Source organism: Ctenocephalides felis, unplaced genomic scaffold (assembly GCF_003426905.1).
Source record: "Ctenocephalides felis isolate EL2017-DRISC unplaced genomic scaffold, ASM342690v1 CF-g0.4_SCAFFOLD_01492, whole genome shotgun sequence".
Taxonomy (NCBI): domain Eukaryota; kingdom Metazoa; phylum Arthropoda; class Insecta; order Siphonaptera; family Pulicidae; genus Ctenocephalides; species Ctenocephalides felis.
The window spans coordinates 50,210,367-50,225,534 of NW_020537646.1; the positions used below are offsets into that span (position 1 = coordinate 50,210,367).

A 15,168-nucleotide genomic window follows, 5' to 3' on the forward strand; every position below is an offset into this window, starting at 1 on the left:
TGCTCAAAGCAAGTAGCAAAATACGAATTGGATGCGTCAACTGTCGAATTAAAATCATCAAGAAACCAATTCGATGCTTTAAATGCTGGCTATTCGGACATTATGGATCACAGTGCAAGAGCGAAGTGAATTGGATCAATCTATGCATTAGATGTAGACAAGAAGGTTACAAAATAGCCAACTGTATAAATGCAGCAAAATGTGCAATAAGCGCTGAAGATGGAAACTCGGAAAATGTAGCACATCATGCCGGCACTCACAGATGTCCTGTATATAGGGAGGCAATGGAGAAAATAATGAACGCAAAAGCATCAAGATAATGCAGCTAAACATGAATCATTGTGAGGCTGCATACGACTTGCTTATGCAGACAATAAGAGATATGAAAATTGATGTTGCCCTCTTATCAGAACCTTACAAATAACTAACTGATTGGCCATGGGAAACGGACAGTACCACCAAAGCTGTTATTTGGTCCTGTGGCAAATTTTGTTTCCAAAATGTTGTTAACAATAGCAACGCTGGATTTGTCGCAGCATCATTAGATGACATACATTTATACAGCTGTTACGCTCCACCTAGTCTTTCTTTGCCAGATTTTAGGCCAGATTTTTCTTTTAGATCGTCTTGTGGAGGATGCAAAACTACACCACCACTAAAGTACTTTTAGAGGCCTTTAATGCACTTGACGTTGTTTTACTAAATATTGGTGATAAGCCAACCTTTGTCAAGGGCAGTGCAAGCTCAATAATAGACCTTACTTTTGTCAGCAATAGCCTCGTCAGGAAAATTGCAATTGGGAGGTATTAGATATCTATACTGCTAGTTGTTACCAAAAAGCAATCACCTGGGAAATATCAATGAATAGAAACATTAGAAGACATGTGAAAATATCTAAAGCCATTGGGTGGAAGATAAAATCTTTTGATCCATCATCCTACCGTACAATATGCATGCGGGTAAAATTTTTGAAAGAATAATTCACCACAAAATAGCTGCAGTAGTTGACCTAATCTTAGCAGAAAATCAGTATGGTTTTCGCAAAGGGCGATCAACTGTGGAAGCTATAAACTTGGTAGTTAATACCGCCAAGGAGGCAATTGCTGGAACCAGATGGAAGGGGGGGGGGGTGCAAAAATGTACTGGGATTGCATTATGAATGCACTCCGTGACAATAACATGCCAGCATACCTCTGCAATATAATCTAATGTATAATATAACAGGTTGTGTGCCTCAGGGCTCTGTTCTGTTCTAGGCCCTTTGCTGTGGAATATTATGTATGATGGGCTTTTGAGAATAGAGATTCCAGAATGTGTGAAACTAGTAGCATATGCAGACGATGTTGTCATAGTAGTTGTCTCCAAACAAATTGATGACATCGTAAGTCTATTCGATATAACATTTAGAAAAATTAATCGCTGGATGGGTACAATGAACCTCCAATTAGCACAACAAAAAAGTGAAGCTGTTCTTATCACTAGTAGAAAAACAATTGAGACCATCAAGCTAAAGATAGGAAATCTAGAACGTCAAAACCTCACATCTGTTACCTTGGCGTAATGCTTGATGCTCGTTTGAATTTCAATCAATAGGTCGAACACGTTAGTGCTAAGGCCTCAATAGTTAGGACGAAACTTGCTCGACTGATGCCTAATGCTGGAGGTCCTAAATAAACCAGAAGTATATTACTATCGTCAGTTGTTACTTTGGTGCTGACATATGGTATCTCCATATGGGCTGATGCTCTTAAATTTCAAAAATCGAGGAGAATGGCAGGGCCCATATATCGTCTGAGTGCTATAAGAATTGCTTGCGCATTTTGCACAATATCGGCGGAAGCAGTGTGCGTCATTTCAGGAACTGTGCCTCTCTTAGTCTTAGCAGAGGAAAGACGCTCAATTTATAATAGAAGACATCAACAACTGAGTCCTGAAATGTTGAGATTAGAAGAATGGCAGCAACTGTGGGATATCGCAGTGAAGGGCAGATGGACGCATCGTCTCATTCCAAACATCAAAATCTGGCTAAGTCGCAAGCATGGCGAAGTAAATTATTATACTACGCAAATGCTATCTGGGCTTTTATTTTCTTATATATATATATATATATATATATATATATATATAGAAAATAAAAAAGATAAAATGAAACTTACATTGAACATGGTATTTTATATCTAAAAATGTGTACACATCACAGAATTTTGCACTAATATTGATACAACTAACCAGTCGATAATCATGAATTTTTTAATAAGAAAAATAATGAGAGTTTTGTTTTGCAAAACTGAGGAAAAAATTTAAGTAATTTTGCACAGACCGGAGGCTATGTAATCGCTGCGAATCCCGAGACAAGAGTGAACACATGAGGGGTAAAATTTTGTTTTAAGGACACTAAAAGGTTTTTACAATCAACGTGGCAATGTGTGGCCGAGTAAGGCTAGGTTTTTATGTTCGGAATTGACTGTGTAAGATTAGGTAAGGTTTACATGAACGGATTTAGTTTTAAACAATTAATAAAAATAAAAAAAAACGAAAAAAATAATTCAGCGACAATATTACACGGGCTTAGTTTTACTAAATGGAAATAAATTTAGAAACGTTATTAGGTGTAACTTGGTAATTTTCGCAGAGTAAGGAGGTAACATTTCTTTTGTTTACACTATTTTTAATCAAGGTTATGTAACAAGATTCTGCAAAGCGTCTCTGAATTGTGTTTCGTTCGTGATAAAGAATACGGGCATTATAAAAGTTAAATGTGTGTTTAAAATTTTTGATGTGATCTGTAATCATGGTTTGGCTTTGGTTGGGGTTTTTAGAATTATTGTCATGTTGTTTAAGTCTTTTTATCAGATTTTGTCCAGTTTCACTCACATAAGTCGAAGGGCAATTATTGCAATTTATTTTGAAGACAATATTGGACGTCCGTTCTAAGCTAGTGAGCGATTTGAGATTTGAATAAAGGGAAATTAGGATTAAATCTATATTGCATGTTAACCTAATATCTACCTTAAGGAAAAGTTTTTTCCACACTGGGAAAAGTTCTTTTACATAAGGTAGACAAACGTTACCGATAAAATTGTCTTTAGAATTTTTTACTGGGGAAAAAGAAGAATTTTTACTGTTGAGAGTTTTGAGTCTATTGGTGGTGACGGAGTTAATGAGGTGCGGTGGATATGAGTTGTTGATTGAATTCGTGCGGATGAGAGATAAGTTAGAAGGCCAAAATTGTTTGTCTGAGAGTAGGATGGCATGGTCGACTAAATTAATAATAATATCTATCTTTATGATAGAGGGGTGGGGTGGTATGAATGGTAGTTTAAATACCTACCCGACCAGGTAGGTTTTTGTAACCAATTAGTGATAATTCGATTGTCTGTAGTTTTTATAATTTTTACTTATTGTGGTTTTAATAATTTTCATACTTATGTGGTTTTTATAATTTTCACTTACTTAATTTATTTCCATTGAGTAAAACTAAACCCGTGTAATATTGTCGCTAAATTTATTTTTTTGTTTTTTTTATTTTCATTAATTGTTTAAAACTAAATCCGTTCATGTAAACCTTGCCTAATCTTACATAGTCAATTCCGAACATAAAAACCTAGCCTTACTCAGCCACACATTGCCACGTTGATTGTAAAAACATGTTAGTGTCCTTAAAACAAAATTTGACCCCTCATGTGTTCACTCTTGCCTCGGGATTCGCAGCGATTACATAGCCTCCGGTCTGTGCAAAAATACTTAAATTTTTTCCTGAGTTTTGCAAAGCAAAACTCTCATTATTTTTCTTATTAAAAAATTCATGATTATCGCGACTAGTTAGTTGTATCAATGTTAGTGCAAAATTCTGTGATGCGTACACATTTTTAGATATAAGATAAGAAATTCGAAAATGACCATTTTAAGGACCACGCTAATATATATATATATATATATATATATATATATATATATATATGTATGTATGTATATATATATATATATATATATATATATATATATATGTATATAATATTTAAGTATATGTGTGCACGTGTACGTAGAGTACATATATGGATATGTATTTGCCTTTGTGCACATATACATGTATGTATACATGTATTCATGTAAATGTGTAGGCATATATGTGCATTTGTATATATGTATGTATGTATGTATATATGTATGTTTGTATGTATATATGTATATATGTACATGTGTATATATATATATATATATATATATATATATATATTCTTTATTATTTTTCTTTTTTCTTTCTTATCTATTTAAAATCTAGTCTCTATTACCTTTCTATCTTTTATATTCTGTTTGTTGTTAAGTGTTCTGTTAATTTTTCTCTTATATTTACAGTTTCTATATCAATCCACATATTTTATAATTACCTAGTTATATTAATTTTTTATATTGTTTTTAGATCCACTGATGATGACATTAAATTGAATGTCGAAACGTTTGGAATTATAGATTATTTTATAAATCTTTGCCTTTTCTTTGTTTGATGTATCGCCCTCAAGAACTCACTCATATATTTCAACATCAAAATTAACTACTAAATCATATATTATTGTCTATTCTCTATATATAATTAATTATTTGTCAGGAATCTATAAATTAAAATAACAACACGGTGCAGTAATCTTTAACTTTTATTCAATATCTCACCAGTTCGTCTCTACGCATTCACTCTATACAACTCTCTGTTTCCGACATCCTTCTTGCCTATATTCACACTGCTCGTACAGTCATTATAGCCAACTGCATACACAACTCAAGTCTTACCAACCAACCGCACGGACTGTCAGGATCCGCGCCATATTCAAACATATATTCAAACATTCACACAATATATTTCGCTAACAATATATATAGACTAGTATATATATATATATATATATATATATATATATATATATACTAGATGACCCGACAGACGTTTTTCTGTACCAACGTCTACAATTTTTCAATATTTTATACTAATATTTACTGCTTAGTTAAAAATAATAATTACTGTTTTTTAAATTACTATTTACACCAATATGTGAGTGATGTTGAATGTAGAACTGTTTCAAATAAGATGATTGTTCTCAATTCCCACAGTTAACACTTTAATTATTCATTTAACAAATATTAAAAAATGATCAATAAAATTGTATATTAAAAATTATACACTGCGATTTATAGAACAAATTTATTTCCAATAGCTCAATTTATTTTATGTCATTTAAGGGTTATATAGTATTTTTAGTCATACCTGTAGATGTGGATGTATAAATGAATAATTTTTTGTTTATTCACGACTAAAGCATTGATTTTCTAAATTTATCACACTAAAAATGATCGTCTGCCTTTGTGATTTATAGTCATAGCGTAAGATACACGTGCTGAAAATTGAATTCTTTTAAAAAGTACAACAAATTCAGGAAGAATTAATATATAGCATTCGCGGCAAAGGTGCAATATCACCTTTTATTTTTCTACCCAAAATAATTGCTTCAATAATGTTGCCTATAATTTCGAACCATATTTTAACTGGCTTTTAGTAATTTTAATATCTAAATTACATTTTTTTCTCCAATAAATCAATATACATTATTGCTTAAGTTTATATTTGAAGTGAATTAATTTGTCAAATCCTGTTCACATGTGCTCTATTCAACTTACGATCAACAAAATTATTGCTCTGTGAATTTTTTTACTGTGCTCCAATTTACTTAGAAGGCTAATCTTTATCTTAAGTTCAATGTTTTTAACAATTTGCACTCCGTCACGATCCACAGCATTAGTTGGATTATTACTCTTTTAATTCTGATTTTATCAGAACTTGTAATACACTATTTTAAAGGTGATTAAAAGAGCTACAACTTTCTCTATCATTAATTTTATCGTAACTTCTCTTATTGTGAAACGGCGAAGTGTTAAAGGGCTCGAAAGACCTCTGGTTGGACAGCCGCCCACTCCTTAATTAATCATATATCTATCAATATTTGTGTAACGGAAAAATATTAAACAACAATAATTAGTCAGAAAAATACCTCGAATTTTTATATATATATATATATACTTTTATACGTATTCTTATGGTATTATGATGAGAAATTGGTTGTTTTTTTTAAATGTTTTTTTTTTTCATGAAATCATGAGTTTTTTGAGAATCATTTGTACTAAAGTTGTGGTATTTTCTAGAATCCATCAAGATCTCTTAAACCAAATTAATTCTATATGGAATACGATTATTTTTAATTTTGTTGGGTATGGCACTCAAACTATTTGATTTAAATGAAAAAAAAAACATTGTATGCGTCCTTTATCTGCATGATGGCTCACTCATTTTACACGCAGAAGTACTCATTTTAAAGCTTATTTTGAGCACTATAAGAACCCATTTTCATATCTAGCTTAATAATGTTCCTAAAACACTATAAAATAGCGATTTATTAAGATTTTAATTGATATAATTATGTTCAATTCAATTCAATTCAATTCAATTCAAAGACTATATATTTCAATATATAAAAGTATGTACATTGCATATTATAACATGGGTTTATTACCCGTAGGTATTGTATCCTTCATTGGATTTTGTTTTGCAAACAATAATTAAAGTATATGTAAAACTTTTTGACAAATCGTGTGGCAAAAAAGGGGAAAGAAACTTTTTCTCCCAAAAAAAAACCACAAAGCAATATTTATAATAATAGTTAATTATACAAATAAAAAGAAAAACAAAAATAAAAGATTTATTCTCATCCAAGTATCAATTACCGCTATGGGTCGATCAGTATATATTTTGGCATGGCGTGATTGCCATACCAAATATCGTCTCTTGTGTATTGGCCGAGGCCCGCGATGTTAACATTAGGATGATCCCCACATTTTAGATAAAAATTCTCAGTGAGCTTTTTTATAAAGTCTAGTATAGTTGGTAAGTCAGTCTGTTTGTGTATGTATTTTGAAGAGTAGTAATGTCTATTCAGTGGGTCCCTTATTTTGTTGAGTACGAGTCGTAGTGTCTTATTTTGTAATGTCTGTAGTTTTCGTAAGTTAGTCTTAGTCGTCGCGTTCCATGCCGGAGCGGCGTATGTCAGTATCGGTCTTATTAGTGTCAAATAAAGTGTTCGCTTGTTCTTCACGCTTAGCGGGCTGTTCTGGTTCAAGAGAGGTCTCAGTAGATTCAACATCCCGTAAGCCTGTCCAATTTTTGTATTAATATGTTTTGTGAAGCTGAGTCTATGGTCCAGGGTCACACCAAGATATTTGACATCCTTCGACCACTCAACTTCACAGTCCAATACTTTAATTTTGTCCAAGTCAGTCAGTCTAGTCATGGCATTTCGGCTCTTTGTAAATAAAATTGCCTCCGTCTTTTGCGGATTGATTTTGATCTACCATTTGTCAGTATATTCGATCAGCTTGTCTATGTGTGTCTGTATCTTTGTAGTCAGTAGCGTCGGTGATCGTGATGATTTGTATATGGCAGTGTCGTCAGCAAACGTCAGTAACGTTGTGTCGGCGTCAGTGGGTATGTCGTGAATGTAGACGTTAAACAAGGACGGTCCCAGGATCGAGCCCTGCGGTACTCCCGCCGTCACTTGCTTAACCGTCGAAAGTCCGTTGTCTACTTGTACAGTGAAGTTACGGTCTGAGAGGTATGAGTGTAAAGTTCTCGTTATGTACGGTGGAAAGTTGAGTTGGATAAGTTTATGTACAAGTCCGTCCATCCAGATGGTGTCAAACGCCTTCTCAAAGTCGAGTAACACCAATCCGGTATGGTTTCGTCTGTTGAAGTTGAGTACTGTATTTTCTATGAGTTTTGTCAGTGGGTGTAGTGTAGAGTGTCGTTCTTTGAATCCGTATTGTGTGTCGGGTATAATTTTGTTGTGTCTTATGTGTTTGTTAAGTCTTTTGAGTAGTACCTTTTCGGCTACCTTACTCATTGTGTTGAGGAGGCTGATCGGTCTGTAGTTCTGTGGTATGTCTGGCTGTTTCCTTGGCTTCACTATTGGAAATATGATGGAGGTTTTCCAAGAAGCGGGAAAGCAGCCTTTTGTCATTAGTCTATTTATTATGCGCGTAAGTAAAATGTAGGCGTTCGTCGGCAGTTGTTTAAGTATTATGTTTTGTAGTCCGTCCGGTCCTGGTGCTTTCCTGTTCGGTAATTTTTTAACTATTGTCTTTATTTCGGAAACTGTGGCAGGGTCTATTCGTAAGTCTTTGTCCCTGTGGAGGTCAGTGAAGTTTTGAATTGTCTCGTGTACGTCTTGTTTCAGGTCTGCGTTTGACATATTGGCATTTTGTTTATGGATGTTCTCAAAATTTTTTGCCAATATTTCCGCCTTGTCTGCTGGTGTCGTTGCGTAATTGTTGTCTGTTAATTTGAGTGGAGGTATGGATGTTGGTTTCTGCGTCAGTCTTTTTGCTGTCTGCCAAATCTTGTGTGGGTCAGTATTTAAGTTCTCGAGTCTTTTGGTCCAAGTGTTGTTTCGGTGGTCACGTATATCATTGGAAATAATTTTGGTCAGCCTGTTCACATGTTCCTTGAGTAGTCTGTCACCGGTACGCTGCCACAGTTTCTTTGTGTGATTTTTAAGTTGTATTTTCAAAAAAATGTGTTCTGGCAAGTCGTTGTCTGGTGTTGTTCTTGAGTCTAGTGTCGGTATAGTCATGTAATTATGTTCATTACATGATTTTCGTTAAAATGTATATTTTTGAAGATATTAGCAAACTAGTTGGTTTGGTATTTAGCCTTGAGGCAAGTTACATGAACTTCCCGATATGTTTAAATAATCGACTTAATCAATAAAAAATAAATTAATTTATGAGTCATTAAAAGTATTCCGAGTGGATTTATTACACATAATTGAAACGAACGAACACTTTGACTTGAAGTATTTTCTAAAAGCAAATTTTATATAATTGAACCAGTTTTTAGGACTTTAATGGTTTATTATGTTCAAGAGCAAGTACTCTATCATTAAACCAAGTAAATAGTCTAATTTTAATTTTAACAAATCTCAAAAGAACTACTCATTTTCTCAAACTTTGATGAATTTTTAAAATCAAACTATTTGTAGTAAGGCCGTAATATTTCAGTAAGTTCTATAAGGCCATGGTATATATCACTAAAAAAAATTCATAAAAATCGGCTTAAATTTTTTTTTCAACAGTTAATTACAAGAAAACGGCTCGGTAGATTTTCACCTAAAACTAATCAGTATCATTTCCAACTAATATCTTTCGAACAGTTTTTGATTTTTTAAAATCGGTTCGGTAGGATAAGCTTAAATGTGGACGAAAAGTTTAACACTTTTTTTCAAATTATAAAGAAACGGCTTGGCAGATCGTCGCACAAAACTGACAAACGATAGTCCTCACCGAAATACATCAAATGGCTTTTAAATTTCTGAAATCGGTTAAGGCGTTTTTGGGAAAACGTCGATCACAGATTTCATTTTGACAAATGTCAATAAAACGGTACCAATTTTTGCAAACTTTGACGAATTTCTAAAGCTAAACGGGTTGTCGTAGAAATATTTTAGTATGACCTAGAAAACTATGGTATCTACCGTCAAAAAAAAATTCATAAAAATCGTCGAAATTTTTTTTTTAAAAACTTTATTACAAGAAAACTGCCCGGCCGATCTTTACCAAAAACTAATCAGCACGATTCCCAATCAATATCTTTCGAACGGTTTTTGAATTTTCAGAATCTATTCAGAATTGCGGGCTAACTCGTGGACAAAAAATTTTTCACTTTTCCGCAATTTACAAAGAAACGGCCCGGCAGATCGCCGCACAAAACTCAGAAACGATAGTCCTCATCGAGATACATCGAATGGCTTTTAAATTTTCGAAATCGGTTCAGCCGTTTTGGAGAAAACGTCTATTTACGGCAAAAAATCTGTTCACACACACACACACACATACACACACATACTTTTTCCAAATTTGGTCTCATTCGATTCAGAATGGCTTGAAACGTCGAGAAAACATAAAATTAGCGAATCGGATTTTTTGATGAAAACATAAACTTCTCCTTCGGGAAGTTAAAAATGATGAAAAACGCAAACTAGCTGTAAGTGGAATTCTGTCTTAAGGCAATTAAGGCATCGTGCCTTAAGGCAAATTGCTGGAACTTCCCGTGCCAAAAATTATTATTTTTTTAAAAACGATTAACATTTTTGAAAAAAATTTACTTCGAAAAAATAAGATTTTTTAGAAATTTTAAATTGGACAAAAAATTACTTTTTTTTGAAAAAAAAATTTTTTTTTAAATAAATTTTTAAACAATTTTTTTTATAAAATTTTTTTTTTGGAAAAAATGTTATCTTCATTTTGACATATTTTGGAAGATCTGAACTTTTTTTTCAAAGCAATCGTACTTCTTTAACTGCATAGAGACAAAATATAAAGCGCGTAAGCGCCGCGTCGCTGTCTAACGGAAAAACATTGGTACGGAACCCATAGGAATGTAAACAAAACTTATACTTATTGTTAAAATCTCAATAAAATATCTGATAATTTGATATGCATATGTCTAATGTCTAATGATTATTGTTGACCGCCAAATGTTATTTTTTTTTAGTTTTTTTTACTAGATCTCCGAAACCGCTAGACCTATCTTCATGAAAATTTGATCAAATCTTCATCTTGTTAATACAAGTAAAATGTTTTTTGAACTATACAAATCGGACGCTCCGTTCTCTTAAAAACTGAGTTACCGTTTTTGGCCGTTTTTGCCCCATATCTTCGGAACGGCTAGACCTGCCTTTGACAAAAACTAATCAGCACGTCTCCCTATCAATAGGAATCGAATGTTTTTTAAACCATTCAAATCGGTTGACCCGTGCGCCCGAAAACGTGGACGAAAAAACGCGGACATACAAAACACACACACACACATCCATTTTTTCTGAGGTATGCCAAAATGTTCAGAAACCTTCAAAACGTCGAGAAAAATTTTTGATTTCGATTTTTGGACGATTACTATAACTTACCCTACGGGAAGTTAAAAAGAAACAAATATTCAGTAGCCAGTAACTTAAAAAGTATTTGCTTTTTTGAAAAACATTATTAAACATTTTTCTCTTATAATTAGTTCTTTTATCGATAACTAACGTTATTTTGAAAAAAGTAAAATTACACCACTGAAAAAATGTCGTCCACCCGAGAAGTGGTGAAGGAGTCTAAATTGTTTTCACTTCTGAAGAGTAAGATGAACCTAGTTCCAAAATTCCAAACGAATTGGAAAACAGTAAAAAAAGTTCAGACCGAAAGCGCTCCATTAAATATTCCGTACCCAATGACAAACATATGAATTTTTGACACAATGAAACTTCTAAATAATTTTTTTTTTGTATTGTGACTTAGTATAGTAAGGCAAAACGACTGCAAATTGAATATTTTTGAGCGCAATCACTTATGGCTCGCTCCTTTGCACGAATTCGTACGGCGAATCTGTTCGCAAAGTGCGCAAACAAAATTATTGCAAGCAAAAGCAAACCACGCGCACGTTGAGAACACGATTCGCCGTGCGCGTCAGACGCATGCGCAGACTGCATCACTTGTCAGATGCATGTTATATTATTTGCATCTTATATTAATTTAATTTTTGGTACATCTCAGCTGCTTTTCGGCATTAATAAAGTAGACATTACATTTTCCTTATTCATAATCATGCATTTATTGTATTTTAATATTGCCTTAGCCTATAAGTGAATAGAAATGTTTAGCAAATGACAGTCTTCAATTGTTTTTAATGTCAAACTAAGCTTCAAATATTTTCAAGGGCAAACAATGATAAGCGGTTTTTTGTAATTTTTTTCATTTATTTCTACAATCTAACTATATTTCTATGAATCAAAACATTCTAGAAAATTTCCCGAACAAACTTCAGGAAGATTCATGAAAATCCGAATTATAGTTATTATTGTGTAACAGCGATCAATAATGTTGATTAACTTAAATTCAATATCGATTGCAGTAATTATAACCATCAGAAAATATTTTGAATACGCCATCGTAAGGTGTTTGTAGTCCCATTTTAGCAGTATATGAAGTACCGATATTAGTTGGTACATCAGTTGCTTTAATCACATCAGAGTTGTTTTAATCACATCGGAGTTGCTTTTATCAAAGCATGATTGCTGTAGGCCACAGCAGAGTTGCTGTTGGCCTCAGCAGAGACGCGGTGTTAGCCGTTACAATAATAACGGTTAATCCAGCGGTTTCCAACCTTTTTTGCATCGCGCCCCCCTGCAAATATAAAAAAAATTGCTGCGCCCCCCTTTATTTTTTTTAACCGTTTAATTTTATAAATACTCAACTGATCTTATCAGACTACAAATTAATATGCAATATTATGTAAAAATATTCATAAAAACTAAATATTTTTGGTTTATTTTTTAATAACGTTCCAAAAATGTTGGGTTATTTTCGATAATAGTATTCTGGAAACAGTTGTACGCGCCCCCCTTAGGACAGCCTGGCGCCCCACTGAGGGGGCGCGCCCCACAGGTTGGAAACCGCTGGGTTAATCGTTGTAAGTGGTTCTTTAATAAAGTATAGTTTAAAAATAGTCAAATCAGTGTTGTTTATTACAAGTGCAAAGACATTTCAACCAATAACTCTATTAAGAGCTCAAGGCATCCGAAGCCTATTTTCATTTATAATCACCGCTCGACAGGGCAGTGTTGACTAGGAGGTCAATACCAACCACGCTACCACCCAAAACATTACATGTCATTATATATATATATATATACATATATATATATATATATATATATATATATATATATATCTGTGTGTGTATGTAAGTATTTATAAACTATTATTCCACAGGTTGTTCCATGGCATACGCTTTAGAAGTTGCAAGTTTACATCCAGCAAAAGCAATTGGAATATCAAATGTGAAGGGATCTTTAGATTACGATCGTGATGCCGATTTAGTGTTTTTAGATAAAAATTTTAACGTATTATCTACGTGGATATCGGGTAAAATGGTTTATTCAGCAAATTAGCTGTAAATTTGCTGCTATAACTCCTACTAATTTTAATTGCATATGTCATAATAAAATTATTGTATTTTGCACAGTACTAGTTTCAGTTTGCAGATGAATAGAAAATAATTAGTATATATTATTTCTTATAATATTAAAGTAAATATTAATATATGAATGTATTTTTACCTTTAATCAACTTTGGTAGTTTCATCTAGACATTATCTATCAATTTTACGAATGAATACATTAATTAAATATTAATTAATTAATTAAATTAATAAGTTAAATTTAACGCAAAAGTTATTGTGAAGAAATGTAAGCTTTTATTTTAAAAGTATGTAAAAAAAGAAAACATTTATAATGCTATTAAACTATATTACTAGTTATAATTTATACTCATGCATTTCAAATCATAAATAAAATTACAAAATCATTAAATAAGTCATTGCTTATTAAATTCCCGAAAAAGATTGTTTTCATAAAAAAATCCGATTTGCTAATTTTATGGTTTTTCGACGTTTTAAGCCATTCTGAATTGAATGAGACTGAATTTGGAAAACGTATGTGTGTGTGCGTGTATGTGAACAGTTTTATTCTTGTAATTCGACGTTTTCTCAGAAACGACTGGGCCGATTTAAACAATTTAAAAGCCATTCGATGTATCTCGATGAGGACTAGCGTTTATCAACTTTGCGTGACGATCAGCCAAGCCGATTCTTTGTAAAGAGCAGAAAAGTGAAAAAATTTTCGTCCACGTTTTGACCCGCAATTCTGAATCGATTTTGAAAATTCAAAAACCGTTCGAATAATATTGGTTGGGAATCGTGCTGATTAGTTTTTGGTAAAGATCGGACGGGCCGTTTACTTGTAATAAAGTGTTTAAATAATTAACCGAATCGATTTTAAAAAATCAAAAACTGTTCAACAGATATTAGTTGGGAATGATAGTGATTAGTTTTAGGTGAAAATCTACCGAGTCGTCTTCTTGTAAATAACTGTTGAAAAAAAATAGGCAGATTTTTATGCAAGTTTTTTTGGCGATATTATAGAATTTGCTGAAATATTACGGTCTTACAAGTAGTTTGATTTTAAAAATTCATCAAAGTTTGATAAAATAAGTAGTTTTTTATAAGTAGGCGTTTATTACAATTAAAATTAGACGAATTACTTGATATAACGATAGAGTACTTGCTCTTAATGAACATACTAAACCATTCAAATCCTACGGAAACTAGTTCAATTATAAAAAAAATATTGATTTTTGAACATTTGTTTTTAGAAAATACTCCGAGTATTTCACTCGGATTACTTTTAATCACTTATAAATTAATTTATTTTTCATTGATAAGTCGATTATTACCACATATCGGGAAGTTTATGTAACATGCCTCAAGGCAACGTACCAATACCAACTAGTTATAATATTGTTGCAAAAACGTTATTAATTATCTTACCATTATATTATTCATTAAGAATTTCTTCCTATCTTTTAACACGAACTACTAAAAGTCTATTTATTATTAATTGTTAAATATTTTGGAATGAATAATTTTAGCGACCATGCAACTTTAAAAAGCCGTTATATATTTACACAAAAGAGCAATAGGAAGCCCTTTGGATAGCAATAAATATTCAGTTCAATGACGGTCCAGAACATATTTTAGAACCTAGGCAAGCATCCCTTCTGAGCGATGGGATTTAAAGTTTAAATGGGTCCGAGAAACTCAAACTCATACGTTTGCAAATTGATATTCAAAATTTTTTAATACATGAGTAATTTACATGAAATAAAATCGAAATATAATTATTTCAAATAATAATTCTTAACAATTTCAATACGTGAGTATTTTACGTAAAAAAGAAGAGAAAAATTATAATTTCGAATAATAATACTCAACGATTTCAATACATGAGTATTTAAATGAAAAAGAATCGAAATATAATTATTTCAAATAATAGTTTTTACGATTTCAATACATTAGTATTTTACGTGAAAAAGAATCGAAATATAATTATTTCAAATAATAATTGAGTTCCCGAAGGAGAAGTTTATGTTTTCATAAAAAAACAATTCGCTAATTTTATGTTTTTCGACATTTCGAGCCATCGAATGAGACCAAATTTGAACTTGTGGTATGTATGGCATCGTGCCTTAAGGCAA

General features: G+C 32.3%; 1 protein-coding gene across 2 annotated transcripts in view; it reads left to right on the forward strand.

The window, feature by feature from the left end:
• Positions 1-13,110, forward strand: part of LOC113371495 (N-acetylglucosamine-6-phosphate deacetylase) — a 132,908-nt gene extending 119,798 nt beyond the window's left edge. For both annotated transcript variants that reach the window (XM_026612120.1, XM_026612119.1), the window contains one exon: positions 12,847-13,110. In XM_026612120.1, the coding sequence (XP_026467905.1) occupies positions 12,847-13,025 (179 nt within the window). In that variant the 3' untranslated portion in view covers positions 13,026-13,110. The remainder of the gene's footprint in view (positions 1-12,846) is intronic.
• Positions 13,111-15,168: the final 2,058 nt, after the last annotated feature.